The sequence below is a fragment of the Chaetomium globosum genome, genomic scaffold, assembly GCF_000143365.1.
Source record: "Chaetomium globosum CBS 148.51 scaffold_1 genomic scaffold, whole genome shotgun sequence".
Taxonomy (NCBI): domain Eukaryota; kingdom Fungi; phylum Ascomycota; class Sordariomycetes; order Sordariales; family Chaetomiaceae; genus Chaetomium; species Chaetomium globosum.
This window is the reverse complement of record NT_165976.1, coordinates 4999282-5023991: the sequence shown is the minus strand read 5'-3', so window position 1 is coordinate 5023991 and position 24710 is coordinate 4999282. Positions and strand designations below refer to the sequence as shown.

The following is a 24710-nucleotide window of genomic DNA, read 5'->3' as shown; positions in this document are numbered from 1 at the left end:
TAAACTTTGATCCAAAGGTACATTACGCCCACCGTAAGCAGCACAGTATTTGAACAGTGCTTGGCTCAGGCAAGCGAGCTGCGTCAACGACCGGCAGCCTTACCAACGGCAGCTCACCCACTACCAACCCCAAAGCTTAAGCTTCAGCACCCAAGTCCGCCGCCTTCCCCGAACGTCAAACCCGGCAGCCTTCCTCCATCCACCTCGCCCAATTTCCCTTTCATAACTAAAATCACGGCGATCCGCCCATTTCGCAAAGATGTCAATAACACCAATTATTACGTTCAAGGCGGGCATGTGTGATGTCGATGTCAGTCTGCCTTGGCCCCCGTGCCCCTCCATGAGATTGTCGCCCGCTGACGGGATAACCAGCAATCCTCAAAACCCTTCAAAATCAAGGCCCAGGCTACGCCAGGCTACATCTATCTCTATTCCGAAGATGGTATGATTTATAACGTTCCAACCCCCCAGCGCGCTCCCGGCCCGCAAGCTGACTCCCCACCCCAAACAGACCTCATCCACTTCTGCTGGCGCCCCAGGTGGACGCCCCTGGACGAGCCCGATCTTGACCTAGTCATGGTCCCGACAGACGGCAACTTCGTCCCATACGACACCCGCACGCCGAGCAACCCCTCCTCCAAGACCAACGGCCGCATCTTCGTCCTCAAGTTCACCTCCTCCTCACAGCGCCACCTGTTCTGGCTCCAGTCAAAGCCCCAGGGCAACAGCGGCGACCCGGCCTGGCTCAGCCCGAGGGACCTCAAGATTGGCGATATCGTGGACAGGCTGCTGCAGGGCGAGGAGGTGGATGTGAACGAGGAGCTGAGCTCGGTCCGCAACAACAACGACGACAGCCGGCGCGACGCCGACGACGAGGAGGACGAAACGATGGAGGATGTAGAGGGCCATGCCGGCGCGCATGCGCAACGCCGCAGCGGTCACGGGGGCGCCGGCGCTGGTGCCACCGGTGGAGACTTCAGGGAGGAAGGCGAGGATGCCAGGGAAGGAGGGGGAGACGGCGCGAGAGCGTAGGTGACCATTCTCCCCTATTTGACGCGGTCCCCGGGTGCTTTTTTGGCTCGTACATCATGGTTGTTTATTGCTGCTGCCGGGGAGTGGGCCGAATCTGGCGCATAGCATTGAGCCTCTTTCCAGATAGCATGTACATCCTAGAAACCCGCCAGCACGAACAAGGCGGGAAGAGAGAATGAGAAACCGGCATTGTCTCATTTCTTGGTTCGCATCCCAGATGTCGTGCACATGTGCTGACTTGTGTTGGTAGGGCGAACAACGATGCTGCTGACGTGGTACGGAACTTTCTCGATTCCCTGAAAGGCGCCCCGGGGCTAAGGAGCAGTCGGGCCGAGGGCAAGGCGTACCCTTTGCTGAACGATCTACTCGAGACCTCCACAACTATTCCCATGCTCGACAGTGCTACCGACGAGTACGTCGACAACCTTCTAAGCTTCCTGCCCCCGACGGTGTTGGTTTTGGCCCAGCAGGGAGCCAACGGCAACGCCATCGAGAGAGAGCCGAGTGCGGAATCAGTGGAGGCGGCCAAGCAGGCCCTGAGCTCGAGCCAGAAGCGTGCGCTCCTTAAGCAAGTGCTCCGCAGCCCGCAGTTCACCCAAAGTCTGGCGAGCCTCACGGTTGCGCTTAGGGACGGCGGTTTGCCCAGCATCGCAGAGGCACTGGGGGTCGCGGTGGAGAATGGCGGGTTGGTTAGGGGCGGTACCGTGCCCCTAGGTGGTGGTGATGCCGTCGAGGCCTTTGTGGAGGGCGTGAAGAAGACGGTGCAGAGGAAGTGATTGGGTTATTCGGCCTGCCGGCTGGATTCAAGACAAAGAGGTTCATTGAAGCGGATACCGTCCCCATGTATAGCCTACACATGAGGAAAAGAGCCACGGCATCTTGGCTCTGGGCCCTATTTCGAGGGCTCATAACAAAACGGCCATTGCGCTTTGCCCAAACAGAGATACTCAAGAGATGACTTCGAACAAATAATCTCGAGCTGCTTGTTAAGAACACCTCCTTCTCTTACACCCTGAGATAAACACTTCCACCCTTTACTCGGATAAAGTAGACACTTGCTCGGCTGCCCAATTTTACGGCGACAAGCTGTTTAGGACAACAATCAAACCTTCGGACAGTTCGTTTTCAAGCCGTACCCGGACTCCCCCTGGATTATTGTTCGCGATGCTTAACCCTAACCCCCGTCATTGCCCTCCAGCACTGCGTCATTCCTATCGGCTACCTGGCGAGCTCGCTTCACCTTGCATCCTCCACAATCCTTCTTGAGAATTGTGTTTCTCGCCCAACATCCAACACCAACACGAAAGATGGCAGAAGAAGCCGAGTACTGGTCGTTTCCGACCAATCTAGAAGAATTCGACCAGGATGAGCGCATCTCGTATTCCAAGCTCGACAACAAGTACATTGCCGTGCAGGACGATGGCACCGAATTCGAATTCGACCAAGGGCTCAAGCGTTGGATCCCTATGATCGACGAGGCCCTGATTGAGGAACAGCAGAAGGGGTACATGATGCCCAATGTCGATGAAGAAGATGCTCGACAAGGATCTACGCAAGGGAGAAAGAGGAAGATGGACTCGAACGATCGCGAGGTAAGCTGCGCGCGCATCTGCAGCCAGAGCCGCCCCGCACGCCGCCATGCCCTCCTCCTCCCACCATAGCCCACCACATCAAGAGAGTTATATGAGACAAGAACAGCCCCGACGCTCGCGCGCGAGATCCGGGAAAGACTGACCAGCCGCTTGATGTTACTTTCTGTTTGCGCGCCAGCAGGACAACAACCACAATAGCAAGGATCGTTCGTCCAAATCCGCAAAACGGCATGGAAACCGCGGGCCATCCCAGCCCAAACAGAATACGGCCGTCTATGTGACTGGTCTTCCATCCGATGCCACTGCCGAAGAGGTGGCCGAGCTCTTCTCGCGCAAGTGCGGCGTCATCGCCGAGGAGATCGACAGCGGCCGGCCGCGCATCAAGATGTACACGGACGCCGACGGCAACTTCAAGGGCGACGCCCTAATCGTCTTCTTCAAACCGCAGTCCGTCGAGATGGCCATCATGTTGCTCGACGACACCGATTTCCGCTTCGGGTCGTCGGCCACCCCCAAGATGCACGTCCAAGCTGCCGACATGAGCTACAAGAAAACCAAATACGACGGGGGCGACGCCAAACCAGGCGAAGCCAACAATGACAACAACAACAACATCACCCGCTCCTCAGACGCCTCAGCCGCCGACAAGCGCAGCAACCAAGACAAAGCCAAGATCATCAAAAAAACACAAAAGCTATCCGCCAAACTGGCCGACTGGAGCGACGACGAGCACGCCGACGGCGACCCCATGACCGGCGCCCCCGCCCACACAGGCAGCGGCAGCAGCAAACACGATCGGCTCGTGATCCTGCGGCACATGTTCACGCTGGAGGAGCTGCGCGAGGACCCGACGGCGATGCTGGACATCAAGGAGGACATTCGCGAGGAGTGCGCCAAGCTGGGGCCCGTGACCAACGTGGTGCTGTACGACGAGGAGGAGGAGGGCATCGTGAGCGTGCGCTTCCGCACGCGCGAGGCCGCCGAAGCCTGCCTGCGCCTCATGCACGGTCGCGCCTTCGCGGGGCGCATCGTCGAGGCCTTTTTCGCCACGGGGCGCGAGAAGTTCCGGCGCTCCAAGGGCGAGGTGGCCGGGCATGGGCGGGATCAGGGGAGTGGTGGTGAGGATTGATTATGTTGCGATTAATGGGTATGATTTACGGTAAGGCCACCCAGGGTTGCGTCTCGTCTTGGGATTTTAGCGGCCTGCGTTCCTATTCATTGTGCTCGAGTTGGTAGCCTAGACATGGAACAACTCGGCTCGTTTCATCTAGGTTTGTATGAATAATAATCGGTTCATCTCATCATACTTTTTTTTTTTCTACTTTTACTCCTTGCAATCTAATCAGGCATATGTCCACTTTCTGGAGGCTGGGTGATGAATATCAAAGTCCATTCCGTATCTACCCTCTAAAGTCAAGTGTTGAACTTTTCCATCCCCAACGCAAGCCGCCGTAGATTGTCGTCCTCAACCCATGTAATGGTTCCTTCCGTATTGTACATCGAACCTGAAAGATCAAGGGGACGGGGTATCTAAGTCAATCTCTCGGAATTGTTTCTTTTAGTGGTGGAAAAGCCGGATGCCTTGCTCCACGAAAGTGATACCGTGCTTTTCGGCTGTCTCGAAGACAGGCTGGTCGTTCTGGCTGCCGCCGGGGGCAGCAATGTACTTGACGCCGGAACGAGCGGTGCGGTAGACGTTGTCGGTAAAGGGGAACTATGCATTCGTTAGCTTCTAGTTGCTGGTAAATTGTGGAGAGACCTACGAAAGCATCGCTCGACACGACAACGTCTGTCAGCTTGCTCATCCACTCGTCCTTCTCCTCCTCAGTGAAGGCAGCCGGGACCTCCTCAAAGGCAGCCTCGAAAAGCTCGCGCTCCGCACCCTTCTTAGGGAGTTGGCCGCTGACGAGCAGGTCGATGGCGTTGCTCTTATCGGGGCGCTTGGTGCCCTTCTTCCACTTGATGCCGAGAACACGAGGGTGGAAACGGAGCCACCAGTTATCGGCCTTGTCACCCGCCAACCGGGTGCAGTGGATACGCGACTGCTGACCCGCACCGAGACCAACGATTTGGCCGCGGGCGGCGTAGCAAACCGAGTTGCTCTGCGTGTACTTGATGGCGATGGTGGCGACGGTAAGATCGCGCAGGGCGCTCTCGGAAAGAGGGCCGGCATTCTTGGGAGTGATGATGTTCTTGAAGGACTCGGGGGAGATCTCAACATCGTTGCGGCCCTGGGTCAGGTTGACGCCGTAGACTGTCCTAGTCTCAGTCTTGCTGGGCTCGAACTCAGGGTCCATCTGGAGCACCAGGTATCTACCACCCTTCTTCTTCTTGAGAATCTCCAGAGCAGCGGGCTCATACCCAGGGGCGATGACACCATCGGAGACCTCCTTGGAGATGATGCTCGCAGTGGGGACATCGACAATGTCGCTGAGAGCGATCATGTCGCCGAAGCTGCTCATGCGGTCGGCACCTCGGGCGCGAGCATAGGCCTGGGCGAGGCCAGAAGTCTCAATACCGGCAATGTCATCAACCATGTAGACCTTGCGCTCGTCGGCGTCTAGGGGCTCGCCAATGGCGGCGCCGGCCGGGGAGACGTGCTTGAAGCTGGCCGCGGCGGGTTTGCCGAGGGCCTTCTTGAGCTCCTTGACCAAGGCCCAGCTGTTGAGAGCGTCCAGGAGGTTGATGTAACCGGGGGAGCCGCCCAGAACCTTGAAGGGAATGCTGCCCTCCTTGACGTAAGCCGAAGCGGGCTTCTGGTGGGGGTTGGCGCCGTAGCGGAGGGGGAGATACTGCTGGCCATCGGCGGCGTACTGCTTACGGAAGAAGTCGGAAATAGCAGCGTCATAATCGGCAGTGTGTTCAAAGGCCTTTAGCGCGTACAGCTTACGGCTCGACTCCTTGATCTCGCCGGCCTCAAGTTCCTTCAGAAACTCAGCATAGTCCTTGGGGTCGCTGAGGATGGTGACGCGCGAATGGTTTTTGGCAGCCGCGCGGATGAGAGTGACACCGCCGATATCGATCTCCTCGACAGCCTCGGGAACGGTGACATTAATCTTCGCGACGGTGTCCTTGAAGGGATACAGGTTGCAGATGACGTAGTCAACCTTGTCAATGTTCTGCTCGGCCAAGTCCTTCTCGTCAGAGGCAAGGTTGCGAGCCAGAATACCGGCGTGGACGGCGGGGTGGAGAGTCTTGACGCGGCCGGCAAGCATCTCGGGGGCCTTGGTAATGGCGGAAATGTCCCTATGAGAGGATCATGTCAGCTCGTTCGGTTTGAGCGCACGTCGAAACAAAGGATCGTACTCGACAGGGAAACCCGATTCCCGGATCATCTTGGAGGTGCCGCCCGAGGCCAGAATGCGGACATTCTGCTGTACAAGGCCCTTGGCCAGGTCCAGGAGCCCGGTCTTGTCATAGACCGAGACGATAGCAATTCTCTGGTGGTCAGCCATCGTGAAGTAGCTATTTGGTGTTGTGAGAAGCAAACTGTTTGTTTTGTTTTCCAAGTCGTCAGTGTTTGCTTCTTCGACTCTGACCAAGCCGGTTGCTTGGATTGGACCCGACTCCAGTGTAACTTACAAGGTTTATCCACGATCAATTGGGATCGTGAGTGGACTACCAAATCAACTGCTGGGAGTTGTGGGTGGTCTCGAATACCAATTCCGAAACTCGAGAAAGGTTGGCAGCTTCCCGAGTAAGGAAAGTTCCCGGAACACGCTTCTTAAAAGAATTGAAAGTGAGATTTTGCTTATCACACCATGAATGGCAAGAACGAGGGGCTGAAATGTTTGCAATCGCTCCTTCTCTTATTTTCCCTAACTATGAGATGGAGGGGCAACTTGGCCGGGATCGGGGTTGCGTCTGCCCCGCATGCCACTTTTTCAGTCCTGCACATGCGTGGGTAATTACCGCACTAGCGCATTGCAATTGGCAAAAACCTACATAATAGGGAGCTTCCCCCACTGCAGTGCGCGAAATACCCTACCCATTTTGCGCTCGTCATATTTTGCCTTGCGAATGCCCGGCGGTTGTGCATGGGAAATGTACCCTCTTGGTGATGATTTTCATCGCATCTTCGACGCCACTTTTTAGCCAGGTTTTGTTGCTGTCAAACAACCGTGCGCAGGTGAGGGGCGCTGCCAATTTGTTTGGGCGAGGTGCACGGGCTAGTGCCCTTAATAAGGTAGGCAGCCAGCCCCTTCTCCCGTCCTTCGGGACATTTGGTCAATGTGAGTATTTCCAAGCGGTCTAGCGTTGCACTCTGCAAAATACTAACCACCTCGCAGTTGAAACGATACAGAGAAGATTAGCATGGCCCCTGCACTAAGGATGACACGCTACTCAAAGAGACGCTACCAATTTTTTTATAAATTTTTATTACCCGAAATACCGCTGTAAAACTGTTGGAAAGCCTGCAAATGGCCTCCCAATCGAGAGACCCCGGACAGCTCGCGTGAGGTCAAGGGTTCGAATGCTACAAGTTTCGCCTTTTCTTTTTCTTTTTAAAGTAACTTCATTTTTAACTTCGGTTCATCAACTACCTACATGAGGCTTGATCACTTATGATGTAACATTTAAATAGAATCAATGTTGCAACTACAATACACCTCAGCCAAAACTACTTGACAGATAACCTAACGCCAAAGTATGCTGTTTCTACAACCTGCAACCACAACCTACATGAGGTACCATAAATAACACCGCCCGCATCTTCATATTCACTCCCATCAACCAACCAATCCATCGACTCCCCCAGTCAATCAATCCTGCCACAACCGCCCCAACAACCCGCTCTCCTCACCCAGCACCCCCCTGCTCTTCTCATCCTCAGCAATCCGAATAATCAGCTCCCCAAACAGGCCATTCGCCCACCCAAACCACGGGCGCGTCCACTCCTTCTCGTTCCACGCATTGACCGTCTCGTGCACCACCCCGCGGCCGTCGGTCGAGTTAAGCACCGCGAGCAGCTGTTCCGCCACGGCCGCGTCGCGCGCCTCTTGGGAGCTGAACCCGGCCATTTCCTCGAAGGCCGTCAGCGCCGCGATGGTCGCTGCCATGGGCCACCCCCGCCCGGGGCCGAGGTGCGGGCCGCCCACGGCGGAGAGGGCGGGGCCTTTGGCGAAGTACGGGTTGGCGAGGCTGAGCACGAATTTGCGCGTGTTTTGGTAGATGAGGGCGTAGTCGTGGTCTTCTTCGGTGGTGGTGGTGGTGGTGGTGGTGGTGATGGAGCTGTCGGCGGCGGCGGCGTCTGTTGTTGAGTCGGTGGTGGAATCGGTTCGGGGGAGGGCTGATGGTTCACTGTTGTCATCTTCGGTTTCCGTGGCGGTGACATCGATTCGCGGTATTAACGACGGTTCGGTGTGGTCTGCGGTTTCTGTGCCGGTGGTGTCGTTCTCAGCAGCGGAGTTCTTCACCGACTTGGTCATCTGCTTGCCCGCATTCAATGGCTTGGTGTAGTTCCACAGCGGCATGGCCAGCAGCGAGGGGACGTTGGCGTCATCCATCAAGTTCGCACCGCCGTATCCGTCTACCTCGTACGCAAAGATCTCGCCAAAGTCGCGGTGAGTGACCACGGCGTCGAGCGCGATGCCCTGGCGGATGGTCCCAGCGAGCTTGCGCATCTCGAGCGTCAGGTTGGCCGCCTTGTCGTTGAGCTCCCCGTCCGCCAGCCCCTGCATAATCACAGACGCCTGTTCCAGGTAGGCGGCCCACATCATGTTGCTGGGTGTTAGAAGCTGGAAAATGCAGGCGTCGTCGCTAGGGCGGAACGCCGAGCGCACCATGCCGTTCTCCTTGACCGGGTTTCCGAGGCCGTCGTTAGTGAGCGTCTCAGACCCGCGGTTTGTCCAGCCTGTAAAGGTCCAGGCCGACGGGAGTACACGGCCGTCCTTGTCGTAAGTGCCCAGACGCATGGCGGCAGATGCGTCGACGGCGGCCTCCACGGCGTTGACCCAAGAGTACTTGCCGAAAAAGTCGAGGTCACCGGTGCGGGTGTAGTAGGCGGTGCTGACCTGGAGGAAGGAGGCCAGGCTGTCAAGCTCCCATTTGCAATCGAACACGAGCGCCGGGTCGTACGCCGGCATAGGACGGTTCTGGTTATATGCAGCGTTGTGCGTTGGCTTGATACCACTCTCGGGTGGCGGCTGGAACGAGTGGCAGTAGGGCGAGATGATAATGTACCGCGAGTGCGAGTTGATTAGGCCGCGCCAGAGACTGGCTAACGAGTCTGCGTCATCGGAAGCTTCCAGAAGAGGCAGATACGAATACACCTGGCTTGCCGAGTCGCGTAGCCACATGGCGTCGATGTCACCCGTGATGACGTACGTCAGCTCCTCGTCCGTCTCGACCTCCTCGCCGCTAGTCTCGTTCTTCTTCTTCGCAAAACCGCGCCACTTGACCATGGTATCGAGTGTGTTTGGATAGCTGTTCTCGAATAACCGGAACAGATCCGGGTCGCGGATCACCTTCTTCATGCGCTCGAGCATCTCCTCCAGAGCAGGTAGGGGGAACTTTCTGCATTCGAGCGGTGGGCGGACAAAGGGAAACTCGCGTTTGCCCTCGGATGGTGGACCGGGCCGCTGCCGCTGCAATGTCTCAAAGTCGGCGCACTGGAGTGTGGGCTCAGGAGTCGAGTCAGCGGCTTCCGTAGCGGTCTCTGTGGCTTCCGTAGCTTCCGTAGCTTCCGTTGCCTCCGTAGTTTCCATGGCCTCCGTGGCCTCCGTAGCCCCCGTGGCTTCTGCGGTCTCCGTATCCTCCGTAGCCTCCGTGGTCTCGGTGGCCTTAGCTACCTCAGTTGTCTCAGTAGTGCTGGTGCTCTCGACCGGCTCAGTCTCGGATCCATTGCTCTCATCATCGTCATCATCGCTCGTCGATGTTGGTGGATACCGGTTGTCTTCAACTTCATCCGCCTCCTGAGCGGAATGGTCATGTTGGGACGACGTGTGATCATCATGAGGAGGTTTCGCGGGGGTGGGTGCCCCGGACGGGTTCTTGTGCAAATCAAAGGGGGCCTGGCGGACGGTAGATAGCGGCGTCTGATATCCAAACCAAATGACAAATACGGTCAAGAGGATAGCAATACTAAGATATCGCCCTCGCCGGGTGCCGGTCAAGAACGGGAGGACCATCCTTACCAAGACGGGAAGATCGACTCTGCAGGTGGGTTAAAGGTAGGACCGTGTGGTGTACAAGTATAAACCCCAGTAGAGAGAAGCTAAACCGGGAAAAGAAGAGCCTTTGACAGCCAAGTGTCGTAGCACAAGGCCGGCCCAACCCCAACACAGTCAATTTGAGAAGACAAGTGTTGTCAAAACATCTCACGCGCAGGAAGGACAGAAGTTTTGCGGCACGACCCTGAGGTAACAGCAAGCGTTGACCGGAATCGAGATGCCGGATGGTAGTATTCTTGGCGGGCCCCTCACCAAAGCCTAAGTCCAGCTCCCAAATTGTCGGGCCAATGGGTGCAAGGAGAAGTATGCCAGGGGGTCAGCAGCCTTGCGAACCCCTGTCTGCCCGTGTCGCGGTTCAACAACCTCAGAAGGTACTTCGTAGCATCTCGATCAGAGTTCTAATCGTATATTTATATGGAAACTCCTGCTGGTCCTTTCGACTGCAAAATGTATTATTCTATTTCAAATCTATCCAACTGTTGCTAGTAGTCTACCCGAAAAAGCAAATCCCGTTGCCAGGGTTCTTTTGTCTTGGCCCCCAACACCATGCATCCTCCGTGATCATCACACACCCCCAAGAATATCACCAAGACAGATCCTCGCTACTACTCGACATCAGGTCGTCTTCATCTCCTCTGCCTCTCTCTGGGGGCACCCACGCCTCCACCTCCTCACAACCCTTGGGAATACGGCACACGTTCCTCGCATCGCAGGTCTTCCACAGCACCTCCCGTACCCCCTTAAACACCTGTTCCGGGGCGTCCATAGCCCAAATAACATCCAGATGCTCATACTCAGGAATCACCTTGCTGTGCACCACCCTGACATGCGGCTCCCGGCCGCTCTCAAACCTACGCAGCAGCTTATCCCCGTCCACCAGCGCATCATTACCACACACCCACAACGCAAAAGGCGGCGCCTGATGGTTATACCAAGCCGTCGACCCGCGCGGCTTTTTCTTGTGGGCCTCAACAGCCTGCTCGGGTTTCTTCCCCACCCGCCGGCCTTCAGCATCGTGATCCGCCTCCGCCGGAACCGACCCGCGCTGCTGTTGCTCCAGCTCGCGGTCCTCGCGCTCCTCAGCACGCCACTCCTCCTTGGTGGCTAGGATACACTTGTGGCGCGCAAAGCACTCGCGGCCGAGCCACCAGCGCATGGACTCGGAGCTGACGTAGACGGGGGCAAACTGGAACATGCGGTCGCGCAGGGCGCGGTCCCAGCGCTCGTCGGTCCAGTTGAAGAGGAACGAAAAGACCTTGTACCCCAGCCAGCCGTAGATGCGCGGGTGCAGGGCGCGGTGCATGGTCATCATCAGCGGGATGAAGGCGTGGACGCCAAACATGAGGCGGAACATGGCCGGGGTGATGACGCGCATGAACTTGAAGTACATCTTGCCGATGAGCGGGCCCGCGTAGGCGGCGGGGGCGAGCGCGCAGAAGACGGTCAGGCGCTCCCCTAGGGCCGGGCGCTGCTCCTTGGCTAGCGCCACCATGGCTTGCGTGGTGCCCTGCGAGTGGCAGACCAGCCCCAGGCGCGCGAAGCCTGTCTCGTACAGCACGCGCGCGGCCAGGGCGGGCAGGTCGAAGACGCCCATCTGCCGGATGTTCCAGCACCACATACGCGGGTCGGCGTAGTCGAGCAGGGCGTGCCGCGGGTGGAAGCCGCACCGGTTGTTGCCGAGCCACACGTCGAAGCCAGATTTGCAGAGGTAGAAGGCGAGCGAGGCATCGTCGTTGACGCAGTAGGCGCCGGAACTCTGTAGGAGGCCGTGCATGAGGAGGACGGGAAATTTAGGTTTCTGATGAGGTGAGTCGGTGTTTTTTTCGTTGTTTTGGGCGGCGGTGTGTTTTTGTTTAGGGGCTCTGAATGCCTCGGGTTCGCGGTGCGCTCGCTCTTCTGGAGGCAGAGGCTGGTACTCTTTCGGGTCGTAGACGTGCCACAGCTCGATGACGAAGCCATCCTCGGTCTGGACTTGGAAGGTTTCTATGTCAAGCCCGACACGGCGGGCGTAGTAGGCTGGATCACATACGACCGGGTCCGGCCCGCCCTCCGTGGGTGTGAAACCATCACTGTCGGTGCTGGTGCCCTCCTCCGACGCCTGCGAGGTTGAAGGGGCTTTCCCGCGGGCCCATTGCCGCTCTTTTTCTTTTCTTTGTTTCTTCTCTTTTATTTCCTCGTCGTAAAACGGCCGGGAGGAGTCTGGGTTTCGAAGCGTTATCCGCTGCCATAGCCGCTTGACCCATGGCCAGATGCTGGTGAAGAGTGCGCCGAGCACGATGACTTCCAGAAACGCCAGGCTGAGAAAGAAGGACGATATTTGAAAGATGCGACACTGAATGTTCCTAAGCAGAGACGGGGGGCCGTAGAGTGGTAAAGGCGGGAATAGGGGGTTCGTATGCGTCGGCGGCATCGTCCGCCGGAGACTCCCGTCTGGTGATTTTTGTCTCCCATCCCTTGCCTTCTCTGCCGCAACATTGGCAACACTGGCCGCATGGTCCGTCAATGGTCCAATCTCTATCTCGTCTGAACTTTGCCCTTCTCCCTCTTTCCCCGGCAGTGTTGTCGGTTGGTGATTTTTCACCTCTTCCCTTAAGACATTTAATTTGTGAGCTTCTTCCAGAGGTACTGGGGGTAGGCGATTTCCATCCGAAGTGACAAGGACTGGATCCTGGGGGGTCACGAATCGTGCCTCGACCGCGATACCATCGCCGTCGCTCTCGCTCAGGTTCTGATGTGATAGTTTCTCCGCCTGTCCCGCGAACTCGGCGGCTGCCTTATCCCAGGAAGCATTACGGCCTGGATGTGATGGGGGACTGTCGGTTGTTGTTTTACTTTCTTCGACAATTGTCTCTTGTACTGTCATGGCGGCAGCAAGGATGTATGTCTCTTGACTGCTCTGTGACTACGGAGTCTGAAAAGGGCTTAAGGGGTAATTATCAAATCAATGGGTTCGGTTGCACGGCGCAACATAGCAAAATAGCAACGATAGATGTATGCAGTTACATTTACAAGCAGTGGTGCAGAAATAATTAAGTATTGTTCGGTGTTTCAGAAATAGGGAAGGTGGGCAAGTGTGTGCCCAGTTGCCATCTTCGACGTCATCGGAATTGATGAGGCGACAACGGATGAATTGAAATTGAACATGGATGCTTTTCCTCTGGCAAGGAAAGCTGGAAAGGGGTGCAGAAAGCGCCACCCCACGGGGAGAAACAGGGGTAAATTGGCCTGGACCCAAGTTTCTACCCAGGAGGTTGGCGGCATGTGAAGATCGCTGTTGTTCACCCTGAATGATAGGGGTTAGGGTTAGCTAATCCCTAGCTCACCCCCCCTGTCTCGGGTTACAGGCCCCTCCACCAATGTGCCGAGGCCAAAGTTCAGAGCCGAAGCCGTCCATCTGGGGCACAGCTGCATCACAGCGGGTCCCCGGCCTCGCAAGAGATGCGCCGAATGGTTATCCGCCTCGAATGCCCAAATACGTGAATATGGCATCTTGAATTCAATTGAGGACCACAGAGACTTTCTCGCGCCTCACCCGGTGCTCTACCGATTTTACGGTTCTCGCATTACCGTCTAGGGGAGTAGGGCCTCAAACAGCGTATCAATCTACCCCAGAACGAGCTCCCTCGACCGCGACGGCATCGACCCCCTCTACCCCGAACAACGAAACCCCACGTTTCTGGTCGACTTCATAAACTTTCCCATAAGCCTACACAACCCACACAATGCCGGCATCTGAAGCGGGCGGCAGCGTGGTCCGCCGGAGGCGGGTACGGAGGCGTCGTCACGACAAGTCCGCTGTCTCGGCGCGTCTTGTCTTGGATGACCATGTTAAGACCGACGTTGGCATCGTGTCTGAGGATTTGTTTGCTGAACTGTTCCCTCATTTGCAATATTGTGTGTTTGTCCATAAGCTGCTCCCCAAGTCCCCACCCGCATTGGTGCTAATACGATGTGCGCAACGCAGCTCACGACGATGATGAACTCGCAAGCATCCCGAGCCCCTTGCACATCGCTCTCGCCCCATGGACACCCTCACACGCTCCCGAGTCTACAAACTGGGCCATAGTCCCCGTCACACCTTCATCCGCCCTCGCGCCGTCTACCATACAGTTCTCCCCATCGTCACTAGCTCTACAATCCTTCGCTTTGAACCTGAAGCAAGTCGCGCCGTCGCAGTTGAACACCCGGAGCAGGGGCGGAATCGAGGTCTTGGTGTTGGATGTTGCCACCATCGAGCTAGACACCGTGTTTGTGAGTCTTGAAGGGGAGCTGGCTAAAAGATTGGAAAATGGAGAGGGCAACTTCTTCCGGGAACATCCCACGGCAGGCCCTGGCAAGGCCCCGGTTGCCTCGTCCACTCCCGAAGCGCGCTTGACGGCCGCCTTGCGCACCGCGCTCGGCACTCTGAAAGTTGTTCACACCGGAGATATGTTCCCGCTCCCTCTAGCGCCGCACCCTGTCACCCACGTCCCCCCGAACCCCGGCAAAATCACTCTATGCGAGCCGGTCGCCCAGGGGATTCTCGGCCCCAACACCAAGATCATTGTGTCTCGTGGCCGCACCCACTCCAAACATGACCGTTCATCGGCTCCGATGCCGCAAAGTCGGGGCCTCAACGGAGCCGCCGAGGACGACGAAGACACGGCGAATGACCAGTTCTTCTCCGCCGCCGAAGAAGGTATCCGGACCGACACTGCTGCCGAGGATACGGATGCCACCGCGACCGAAACCGAGTTTGAGGATCCGGAGGGGGAGGAGGACGATATTCTATCCGATGATTCGATGGACGAAATGATCTCCCTCCAAGTCCCGGCATTATCGTCCACAATCACGAGCGGGATAGGCACGCCCTCCACCATAGGGCGCGGGCGGAGGACCAACGGCATTAGTGGCGCGGCCTCTGTGTTTTCGAACTTCACCGCAACGACGGCAAGGCCGGACCGGCCCCGGGGGCGCTTGTTCAAAGCTCAAGGGTTGATGCAGCCCATCCCCCCTGACGTTCTGCACCCGAAACCCACCGCTGTCGACGATGAAGAGGCGCGAATCTACGTTGACACCAAGGATCTTCCCAGAATCGGCTGCTTCTCGGGTGACTGGGTGCGGGTAGAGTCATCTCAGGAGCCACCCACTAATGGCTTTGGCGCCTTCGGTCTCGGAAGTTTCGTCGAGCAAGATCCGGATGAGGCTGGCTGGCGTCCCGCAAGGGTCTACGGACTACCAGACGGTTACTCTAACCGTCCCGTGGCCCGGGTAGCGAGCTCCAAGTACGATGGCCGGAGGATGTCCTTCTTCGAGTCTCAGGTTCAAAGGACCTTGAGCCCCGCCGTTTATCTCTCTCCGATCGTACTCTCGAACCTGGAAAACCCACCGTACCTCCGTATTTCCCCCATCAGACGAGGCGTGCAAGCAAAAAATCCTCAGTCGAGGGCATCGGTTCTCATCCAGCCGCCATTTGCTCGCGAAGTCATCTTGCAGCACGTAAGGACTCCGATTCCGGTTGAGAGGGATGTTCAAACGGCCGTCATGGCTGGGTTGAAGTATTATTTTGAACAAAGGTTACGTGTTATCAAAACGGGAGACCTCATTGCTGTGCCTATCGATACTCAGCTCGGACGAGCATTGCAAGAGACGACCGTACCAGGCGACGATTCGGCCATCGATGATGTGCTGGCCATGATTTCCAGCGGACGGCCAGACCGGGGCCTTAAATACGACGAGGTCGCCTGGTTCAAGGTCAAGCACGTTCAGCCAGTGAAGCAGGATCCAGCTGACCTGGATGAGGAAGAGGAGGACCCTTGGGGCTCAGTCGCTTGTGTCGACATCTCCATGGCGCATCTAGAGCAAAGCGGCTCTGTGACGAGCCGTGTGCCTGGAACGTCGTCGAATAACTGGCCGTATTACCTCGGGATCAAGAAGCTTCCAAAGCAACCAAAGGGTCCTGCAAGTCCCTTGGCGATCGAACCCGAGCGGCAACATATTTCGCCGCTGAGGAGAAAGCTCAGGGAACTTGCGGCAGCGGCCACCAGCAAGCCCGCCCTCCACCTCAAGATGCCTCCCGTCGCGATCTTGCTTGTCTCGACACAGCGAAGCATCGGCAAGGCCGCGACGGCGAGCCAAGCCTGCGCGGATATCGGCTTGCACACCTTCACCGTCGACGCTTACGACATCGTGAACGATTCCGGTGCCGGTGGAAGCGACGTCAAGACGGCGGGGTTTCTAACCTCGCGTGCAGAACGCGCCTTGAGCTGCGGCGCCGACTGCTGCGCTCTGCTCATCCGCCACATCGAAGCGCTAACCGCCGACCGCATGGTCTCCTCCATCAAGGAGATATTGGCAGACGCCAGAGTCCTGATCGCCACTACAACGGAAGTGGAGAAAGTGCCTGACGGCATAAGAGCCCTGTTCACGCACGAATTGGAGATGAATGCGCCTGACGAGGCGGAGCGTGAGGGTATTCTGCGGACAATTTTAGACGACCGTGGCGTGAGTCTAGATCCGGAGGTCGAGCTCGGCGGCATTGCCCTTAAGACGGCTGCGCTTGTGGCAGGTGATCTAGTCGACGTTGTCGAGCGGGCGCTCGTTGCTCAGCGTGCCCGCCTGGAGCAGCTGTCCGCGAAGGCCACGAACAAAGGCCAAACCGTAACAGTGCGAGATGTGCAGGTCGCTGGTGGCCCAGCCGCTTCTGGCCTCACGAAACAAGACTTTGAAGTTGCCGTCGAGGCTGCCCGCAAGAATTTCGCCGACGCTATCGGCGCGCCCAAGATTCCCAACGTTACTTGGGATGATGTTGGAGGGCTGAACAACGTCAAGGAGGCCGTCACAGAGACAATCCAACTGCCACTCGAGAGACCCGAGTTGTTCGCCAAGGGCATGAAGAAGCGCTCGGGCATCCTGTTCTACGGGCCGCCCGGTACCGGCAAGACACTCCTGGCCAAGGCCATCGCGACCGAATACAGCCTCAACTTCTTCAGTGTCAAAGGTCCTGAGCTACTTAACATGTACATCGGTGAGTCCGAGGCCAATGTACGGCGCGTGTTCCAGCGGGCGCGCGACGCCAGGCCGTGTGTCGTCTTCTTTGACGAGCTGGACTCCGTCGCGCCGAAGCGTGGAAACCAAGGCGACAGCGGCGGTGTTATGGACCGCATCGTCTCGCAGCTGCTAGCCGAACTCGACGGTATGTCCGGTGGGGAGGACACCGGTGGCGGCGTGTTCGTCATCGGCGCGACCAACAGGCCGGACCTGCTCGACCCAGCGCTGCTGCGTCCCGGCCGCTTCGACAAGATGCTCTACTTGGGTGTATCCGACACCCACGACAAGCAGCTCACCATCATGGAGGCCCTGACCAGGAAGTGAGTGTCCCCCTTTCTCCCGCAACCCCCAACCCAGTTACCACCAAACATACTAACCAACCAATCTCTCCAGATTCACACTCCACCCATCCCTCTCCCTCCGCACCGTAGCCGAATCTCTCCCATTCACCTACACAGGCGCCGACTTCTACGCGCTCTGCTCCGACGCCATGCTCAAGGCCGTGACACGACAAGCCAGCCTAGTCGACAACAAGATCCGCACCGTCAACGCGGACCTGGGCGCGCACAACCTGCGCGCGCCCATCTCCACGGCCTACTTCTTCGACCACCTCGCCACGCCCGAGGACCTCGCCGTCATGGTCACCGAGACCGACTTCCTCGACGCCCACCGCGAGCTGGTCCCCAGCGTCAGCGCCGGTGAGCTGGCGCACTACGAGCACGTCAGGGCGTCGTTCGAGGGGGCCAAGGACAAGGAGAGGGAGAAGGAGGGCAAGGCGCTCGCGGACGGTGGTGCGAGGCTGGCTTTGCCCCCCGGTGCCGCCGGCGCGGGTGCCGGTGGGAGGAGGTCCACGTCGGGTGCGTCTGCGAGGAGTGCGAGCTCCAAGGGGAAGGGTAGGGCTCTTGCTCTCCCGTATGTGGGCAAGGGTAAGGGGAAGGCGGTTGCGTTGGGGAGTGGGGATGAGTTGGAAGGGGAGCGGTCGGGAGGGGAGGGGGTGGTGAGGGACAAGGGGAAGGGGAAGGCGGTGGCGCCTCCGATTGCTGATGGGACGACGCCGTTTGGGGATGGCGTGGGGAGCGGCGATGAGGGGTTGTATGATTAGGGGTATATACGTAGTATGGGGCTGCTGTAGAAAATTAGGTACTGGTGCTGTATGCAGATAATGATTCGTGGGTGGTTAGCAGTTCAACTACGAGCTGTCGGTGCCTGAATGTGCCTTCCAGAACACCGCGAGGAAGTTCACTGGCAATCCAGACGACAAAGCTGGTTGAAGGTGGTGGTGGGTGTGGCTATGGCAGTGTTTACGCGCGCTCCTCAAAGCTAGAGAATATAAAATACGTTATACCCCTCCCCAGCATCTACTTAGCCTTCATATGCAGCAGCTAAGCTTGGAATGCTCTCCAATACAACTTCTCCGAGAGAACCTTGTCGTTCGGAACTCCAGCCCGTTTGTGATGAGCCAACCCCAATACCTCAGAAAAGTAACACCATTCATCTTTTGGACGGCATTCTTGTTGCCTTCGGACCAGAAGTTGAGGTCTCCGGGAGCATGGATTCTTCTCAGCGGCTCCAGATTGACTAGAAATATAACACCATCTCTTCGTCGTCGGTTATCGACGTCAGGAATGCAGAGGGGTATACGCCACCATGCCTGGCGGCGGAGAAGCGGTGTTTGGACGTGGTGCTGTTTTTGGTGAGAAGGGGAGTGGATGTCAATTCATTGAACGAGAGGGGGCGGACGGTGCTACATCTAGCCATGAGCGATGAGAAGGTGGACATCATCAGGGCTCTGCTAGGGAGGTACAAATGCATTGTGAGGGATGAGGATGATCTATCAGCGTGAGACTGTGAGTGCCCACTGGGTAAAAGATGTGAGGCCAAGAAGAAGCATATATTAGCTTGGACTCATTACTTCATCGCCGACTCCACCAAGAAGCCCCTTGTCTGAGTCGTTCCTAAGATTGCAATGTGATGGAGGACAGAAACCGATACACTAAGCCGTTGGATCACCAAGTCGTTTAAAGCATTCTTGCCCCGTGGGGAAATATGGGCTTGCCAAGTACAGCATGCAGGCACCAAATCGATCCAGATCGTCAGATCAGCGCTGCCATCGCAGATCACTTGGGAGCTCATTGCATGGCGCCATGCATGGCGCCATCGTCGGCCGATGATAGGGCTAGACTAAGACATCAAGGAGATGAACGAGATGAGCGCATCAGATAAACATTCATTGGGGTGAGACACTAAGAGCCAGGACGAGTGAGTTTTATCTTTTCATTCATGCCGGGTATCATGCGTGAGCAACACAGAATACGCCGGGTCAAACTCCCGCGCCATAACGTCCAAGCCATACCAGTCAAGGTAGAGCTCATCATCTAATGTCCAACATGCCGCCAGTAGACTATTCAAAAGTCCTCCCCCTTCCCCCGTCCTTCCCAACCAAAAAAGCTCCAAACACCTCATCCCCAAAGAATTAAGTAATATGGACCACGAAAGATAGAACAAAATAAAAGATGTTGGTCAGGGTATAGTCGCCAATGTCAATGCCAAGCTAGTTAAAAGCCTTCCATCCACCTCCTCCCCTCGCTGCGTCCTCAAACAGACAGGCACGCTTAAGCGAGGAGAGCGGCACCGGCACCGAGAACACCAAGGAACACGGCGGGCTGGACGAACAGGCCAGCAGCAGCGGCGGTCGAGGCCGTGGAGCTCGCGCTGGTGGTCTGGGAAGGAGTGTCCTCGTCGCCGCCGCTGCCCGAGGTCGGGGTGGTGTAGGCGGAGCTGGGGATGATGAAGGAGGAGCTGGCGGTGGGGCCGGTGCTGCTGGTCGAGTTGGACAGCGGGAAGGAGGCCCAGGTGGTGGAGGTGGAGGTGGTGGTGGAGGTGCGGCCAGGGCAGTTGGTCGCCGTCGGGTTGCACTCAGTGATGGTAACCGTCTTGGTCAGCGTCTGGGTCGACGTCGTGGTGATGTCGCCCTCGTCCGCGGTGGCCATGGCGAAGCCGACAGTGGCCAGGACGGCGATGATGCTCTTGAACTGCATTGTGACTGAGTGTGTTGGACCGGAATTGGCTGGTTTCTTTTAGGGGTGTTTGTCGTCGCGGAGGATCGTAAACGTGACAATGGTTTTATGAGGTCGTTTCGGCGAAGAAGGGATCAACGAGAACTGGTTGCGTTTGAAGAATTGGTGAATCTCTAGCGGTTCGTTTGTATAAAAGAGTGTAAGGCTGACGCCGGGAAGGTGAACAAAAGAGTGGATAGCTGCTGGGATGCGCTGCGGGTGAGGAAGGGGGAAAAAAGGGAGCGCGGATCGGATGAGCTGGGGAATCCTCCCTTTTAGGGCACCTGGGCAGCAATTCGACCTGGCACAGCGGCTTGCGACCCTGGTTCCTGTGCCGGCAGCGATTGCTCGGAGCTGACTGGGCTCCCAAGGCGGGAGGGGCCAAGGTTGCCACGCAATGGTCGGACGAAAACCGCGTACCTTGCAGGCGCAAAAAGTGGAGCAGGGTTTTCTGCAAACGACCGTCCACTATTGGCTGACAGCGTTCCCATCTGCAGGAACAGCCAGGGGTAAGGGAGCACCGACCAATCGTTTTCCAACGGACAGACCTGCAGCTTTTGGCATGCCGCTCACGGCATCCTTGCTCCAATCCGAACTCTGCAAAACGCTTCCATGGTCTGAGTTTGGCTGCCGGCGGGCAGCAACGGGTAACAAACTCATCAATCGGATAGGATGGCGAATGATGGCATCGTGCATGTAAAGCCTTTTCTTGCTTGCCACGTTTCGGCACATATCTGCGGACTCTGCAAGAAATGTCTCATCGGTTGAGCTGACAACGTTTATCTGCGCGAAATTTCCAGAAGCGACAAGTGTGACATGGTTTGTTGCGGCGGTGTCGCGCCTGTCGGGGGGGCATGCCACTGTCGTCCTCTTCGTGTGGTCCCTCGCGCTGTGTCACGCACGGCGAGGGTAAAAAAAGAAGCCTAGATAGGGGATATAGGACGGCGAAAACCGGCCGAGTCAGCCACAGGTTTTGAGGCTGGCTAGCTGGCTGACTGCACCAGCAGTGTGACGGCATCATTCTTTTCTAACAAAGCACAGCATGGCGATGTGTCATTCATCTGTCGACAACCGCGCGTGTTGCGATTTCAAGATGAAGGGATCCGGAAAGAGGTCCCAAGACCCTGGTGATGAAACCTCCATCCAGACTTGGCAGAAGGTTATTTCGGCCGTGGGATTTATTAAACAAGGACAGCCCAGGTCGGCGGATAGCCCCTTTCCAATCCGGGCTAATTGCAGGCACAGCGGTATCCGTTGTATGAACCTGAACGTCAATTTGCGGATGATGAAGCTGTCACAAGCTAACCGGCATCGGTCCCCTGATACAAAACGGTTCAACCCCAACCAGGACTCCGTCTAAATTCGTCAAACAAAATGAAGGCCGCACAGTACTGCAGTGCGAAGTCGTAAGAGCCTCGACCAACAACGTTGCCACACCCATCGGGCCGTTCTGTAAAGTGCGTGTGGACCACCAACCGCTCAATCCCCCCGCCTCCGCGAATCCGCGCCGTCGTTCGTGAAGGCTCTGACCCGGGCGGTGTCATCGAGTTCGGGCGTCGTCGGGCATTTGACGCTGCCATGGCCACAGCGGGCGCAGACGCAGTTGCGGCAGCAGTGGGCCGAGCCAGTCGAGTCGCTCTCCCTCTCCCGGCTTCGGGGCCTGTCGGCTATCCCGTTCTGGGACTGGGGTTCTGGCGTCGGCTGGCGCATGGTGTCCCTGACGCTATATGGCGGTGCTTCTTCGAACGGTGTCCGGTCTCGTTCGAGCCCTAGGCGCCGCCTCTCCGACGTGTCTAGTCGGTCTTGCTCTCGCCATCTTTGCTGTTCATCAAGGAGGCTTTGCTCGAGCGATAGACATAGCCGTGCCAGGGCGTCTTCGGCTACCGCGGCCGAGTTTCTCGGTTCCTCTTTCTCTCGCCGATGAGATCTTTCCCGATGTGGGCGCTCGGAGCGTCTGTGGCCAGAGTGTCCATGGCTAGAGTGTCTATGGCTTGAGCCCTTGGACCTGTGCGTGCGGGTCTGCTTCTTGGGCTTTAGAGGAAGCAAGAGGCCGATTAGGCACATTGTAGTTAACAGCTAACGGCGTGGGGCAGACTGTTTTCCTGCTTAATCTGGGGTTCCCGTGGCCCTCGCAAAGACTGTTATATAAGTTTTCTTCTCTATCCCCGTCGTCCTGCTGGTTCCGGCATCAGTGGTCCTGGCGGAGAAAGACTAGAGAGACCCGACCCTTTGTGGTGCCGTAGGGTGCCTTTGTCCCATCAGGACTGGCAGGGCGTTCCTTAACCTTTCTAGGAGGATCACCAACTCATCCAAACGGACTGTCATCAGTAAGTACCCGAGGACAAGGAGGTGTGCCCAGTCCAGCGCCTGCATCACGGGGCTCGGACTAAGCTGTCCAAGTTTGTCCTGTGGTGGTGTCACAGTCTAGGGTCCAGAAGAAAGATGCCCATCAGACCACTTTGTCCTATTTCTCGAAAACGTCTTCGGTGGACCGCGACAAAGCCCATGAGGTTGGAATGTTTATCCTTTAAGAAATCGGATAAGCCCCCGCCTAATTACCTGTTTCGATGAGATCTGGCGCCAACGTCAGAACCGATCGTGCGCGACGTTTGCATTGCATCATCGGGAATGCGCGTTGGGCCACTGTTTCATGTCTTGTGCCGCAGAGTTCTCCCTTTCCAAAACACAGTGCCGAACCGTTGGGTTGGGTGAGTTTAACGTTTCAGGTTCTTTGCTCTTCGAATCTTTGATCCTTTTTTTTCTTTTTGACTTTCCTCCCAAAATAAACCATCAGGCATTTATTCGTGTCTCTCCAGAACTGCTTCCTTTCTTGGTGGACGAGTGCCCCTCCTTCTCGAGCTACCCCGCAAAAGTGGTCGATTGTGCCCCTCCTTCAGCGACCAAGGAACCAAGGAACCTACCCGAGCTGCCCCCAGAAACCCAACCCCGGGAGTTGGAACATCGACAAAGAGCTTCAAGTTCCAGGTTCTTTTTACAGACCAACTACTATCATCATGGCGTCCGAGGGCAGCGAGGCCAAGTCGTACTCAACCGACCCCGCACTGTACATCTACACCTCTTTGACCGCGGGTTCCTCCCATATCGTCACTGCGACGTCGCGTCTCGAGACCATCCTGCGCGCCAACCGCGTCCCGTTCAAGGCCCTCGATATTGCCACCGATGAGAAGGCCCGAATGCTATGGGGCCGCCGCGCCGGAAAGGACGAAAGCGGCCGTCAGCGCAAGCTCCCGGGGCTTGTGCAGATGGGCATGATCTTGGGAGTAGGTCAACTCTGTTACACCCGTACAGCCCATCCGCACTCTTACTGACAATACCCTCTCCAGGACCTCGTTGAGATCGAGGAGTGGAATGAGTATGGCGAGCTCAAGCAGCACGTCACCATGTACTACGACGAGTTTACCCAACCCTCGATCAGCCAGGCGCCCAAGCAAGCTCCTCCCGCCGCACCCAAGGCACCGCCGGCTCCGGCGCCCAAGACCACCATCGAGAGGGTCGCGGCGGTCTCGAAAGCCGCCGAAAAGGCCACCCTCCCCGTCCGCACCATCGCCGAGGAGGTCGCCGCCAAGGCAAAGCAAGTCCACCTGCAATCCCTCCGAAACAAGGTCCACGGCAAGGACAGCAACCCCTCCTCCCCAACCACAACCAGCCCCACCGTAACCACCACCTCCACATCCTCCGTCGCAGCGACAGCAGGAGCAGGCCTCCAATCGCCAACCACGTCGGGGTGGAAGGCGTCGAGTGCGCCGGCCCCGATCCAGTCGCCGACGACGACGGGCTGGAAACCGCAGGATGTGGACCCCCCCGTGCGGGAGTTGCGCGGCGCGGCAGTGACGCCCGCTAGCCCGGATGAGATTGCGGCCGTTGAACGTGCCGAGACGATCCGCGAGGAGCCCGGGCGGGAGAGTAGTGACGATGAGGATGATGAGGAAGAAGAGAGTGATGAAGACGAGGATGATGAGGAGGAGGAAAGTGAAGATGAGGATGAGGAGGAGAGTGAGGAGGAGGAGGAGAAGCCGGCGGCGAAGGTCGCAGGAAAGGCTGCGGAAGTCAAGAAGGTTGAGGAAGTCAAGAAGCCTGTTGAGGTCAAGAAGTCTGGGGAAGCTAAGAAGAGTAGGGAGGTTAAGAAGGCCGGGGAAACCAAGAAGACTTCAGATGTCAAGAAAACTAGAGATGCCCAGAAGGTTGGGGCGAGCAAGAAGCCTTCGGAAGTGAAGAAGACTGGGGAGAGCAAGAAGACGAAAGAGAGTAAGGAGGCCAAGAAGACCAAGGAAGTTAAGAAGACTAAGGAAGTGAAGAAAACAGGGGAGAGCAAGAAGACTGGTGAGAGTAAGAAGGCGGGGAAATAGGGAAGAGGTTGTAGCATATGGGCTGGCTAGCGTTGCGTTATGTTGACGGCGTCTGTGTTGGGTTTGGGGCTGTGGTACCGTAGGTTTCACTGATTGAAACCAAAGCCGATTGTTAAGTAAGATGATGCCGTTTCTAGGACCTTATGGTTTTGTGAGCTCCATGTTGGGATCGCCCCTTTTATTCCACTTAATACAGCTGATCGGGAACTATCCAACCTGATGTCAACATAGACCAGCCCAATCCTACCATACGGTAACGGGTGCTTTCCGGGAATAGTTACATGCTATCACCCCATAGTTGAGCGACCGATGGTTTTGGGGAATGTCGGATGGTCTATCATAGCAGCATCCTGATGTCCAGCTGGGGCTGAAGATTTTCCATGATTCCCCGGGTGGTGCTGGCCTAAGCTGAAGAAAGGGGAGTCTCTGCTTGACCTTCTTGCCAAGATATGCCGGGATGCT

General features: G+C 57.1%; 9 protein-coding genes across 9 annotated transcripts; 4 read left to right on the top strand and 5 right to left on the bottom strand.

Moving 5' to 3' along the window:
- Positions 1 to 259: 259 nt before the first annotated feature.
- Positions 260 to 1808, top strand: CHGG_01634 (uncharacterized protein; the record flags this gene model as incomplete). Its single annotated transcript, XM_001220854.1, has 4 exons — positions 260 to 310; positions 373 to 442; positions 512 to 1028; positions 1283 to 1808. 4 exons carry the CDS (start codon positions 260 to 262, stop codon positions 1806 to 1808), a joined length of 1164 nt encoding a protein of 387 aa, XP_001220855.1.
- A 531-nt stretch (positions 1809 to 2339) lies between these two features.
- Positions 2340 to 3753, top strand: CHGG_01633 (uncharacterized protein; the record flags this gene model as incomplete). The annotated part of the gene is made up of 2 exons (XM_001220853.1): positions 2340 to 2624; positions 2803 to 3753. 2 exons carry the CDS (start codon positions 2340 to 2342, stop codon positions 3751 to 3753), a joined length of 1236 nt encoding a protein of 411 aa, XP_001220854.1.
- Positions 3754 to 4182: 429 nt separating this feature from the next.
- On the bottom strand, positions 4183 to 6079 carry CHGG_01632 (uncharacterized protein; the record flags this gene model as incomplete). Its single annotated transcript, XM_001220852.1, has 3 exons — positions 4183 to 4338; positions 4388 to 5870; positions 5931 to 6079. 3 exons carry the CDS (start codon positions 6077 to 6079, stop codon positions 4183 to 4185), a joined length of 1788 nt encoding a protein of 595 aa, XP_001220853.1.
- A 1308-nt stretch (positions 6080 to 7387) lies between these two features.
- CHGG_01631 (uncharacterized protein) lies at positions 7388 to 9754 on the bottom strand (the record flags this gene model as incomplete). Its single annotated transcript, XM_001220851.1, has 1 exon — positions 7388 to 9754. The coding sequence occupies one exon, from the start codon at positions 9752 to 9754 to the stop codon at positions 7388 to 7390; it is 2367 nt and encodes a 788-aa protein (XP_001220852.1).
- Positions 9755 to 10379: 625 nt separating this feature from the next.
- CHGG_01630 (uncharacterized protein) lies at positions 10380 to 12659 on the bottom strand (the record flags this gene model as incomplete). Its single annotated transcript, XM_001220850.1, has 1 exon — positions 10380 to 12659. One exon carries the CDS (start codon positions 12657 to 12659, stop codon positions 10380 to 10382), a length of 2280 nt encoding a protein of 759 aa, XP_001220851.1.
- An 859-nt stretch (positions 12660 to 13518) lies between these two features.
- On the top strand, positions 13519 to 17927 carry CHGG_01629 (uncharacterized protein; the record flags this gene model as incomplete). The annotated part of the gene is made up of 3 exons (XM_001220849.1): positions 13519 to 13690; positions 13761 to 17145; positions 17219 to 17927. 3 exons carry the CDS (start codon positions 13519 to 13521, stop codon positions 17925 to 17927), a joined length of 4266 nt encoding a protein of 1421 aa, XP_001220850.1.
- A 1510-nt stretch (positions 17928 to 19437) lies between these two features.
- Positions 19438 to 19863, bottom strand: CHGG_01628 (uncharacterized protein; the record flags this gene model as incomplete). The annotated part of the gene is made up of 1 exon (XM_001220848.1): positions 19438 to 19863. The coding sequence occupies one exon, from the start codon at positions 19861 to 19863 to the stop codon at positions 19438 to 19440; it is 426 nt and encodes a 141-aa protein (XP_001220849.1).
- Positions 19864 to 21360: 1497 nt separating this feature from the next.
- CHGG_01627 (uncharacterized protein) lies at positions 21361 to 21945 on the bottom strand (the record flags this gene model as incomplete). Its single annotated transcript, XM_001220847.1, has 1 exon — positions 21361 to 21945. One exon carries the CDS (start codon positions 21943 to 21945, stop codon positions 21361 to 21363), a length of 585 nt encoding a protein of 194 aa, XP_001220848.1.
- A 950-nt stretch (positions 21946 to 22895) lies between these two features.
- Positions 22896 to 24248, top strand: CHGG_01626 (uncharacterized protein; the record flags this gene model as incomplete). Its single annotated transcript, XM_001220846.1, has 2 exons — positions 22896 to 23162; positions 23226 to 24248. 2 exons carry the CDS (start codon positions 22896 to 22898, stop codon positions 24246 to 24248), a joined length of 1290 nt encoding a protein of 429 aa, XP_001220847.1.
- Between the last annotated feature and the right edge of the window lie 462 nt (positions 24249 to 24710).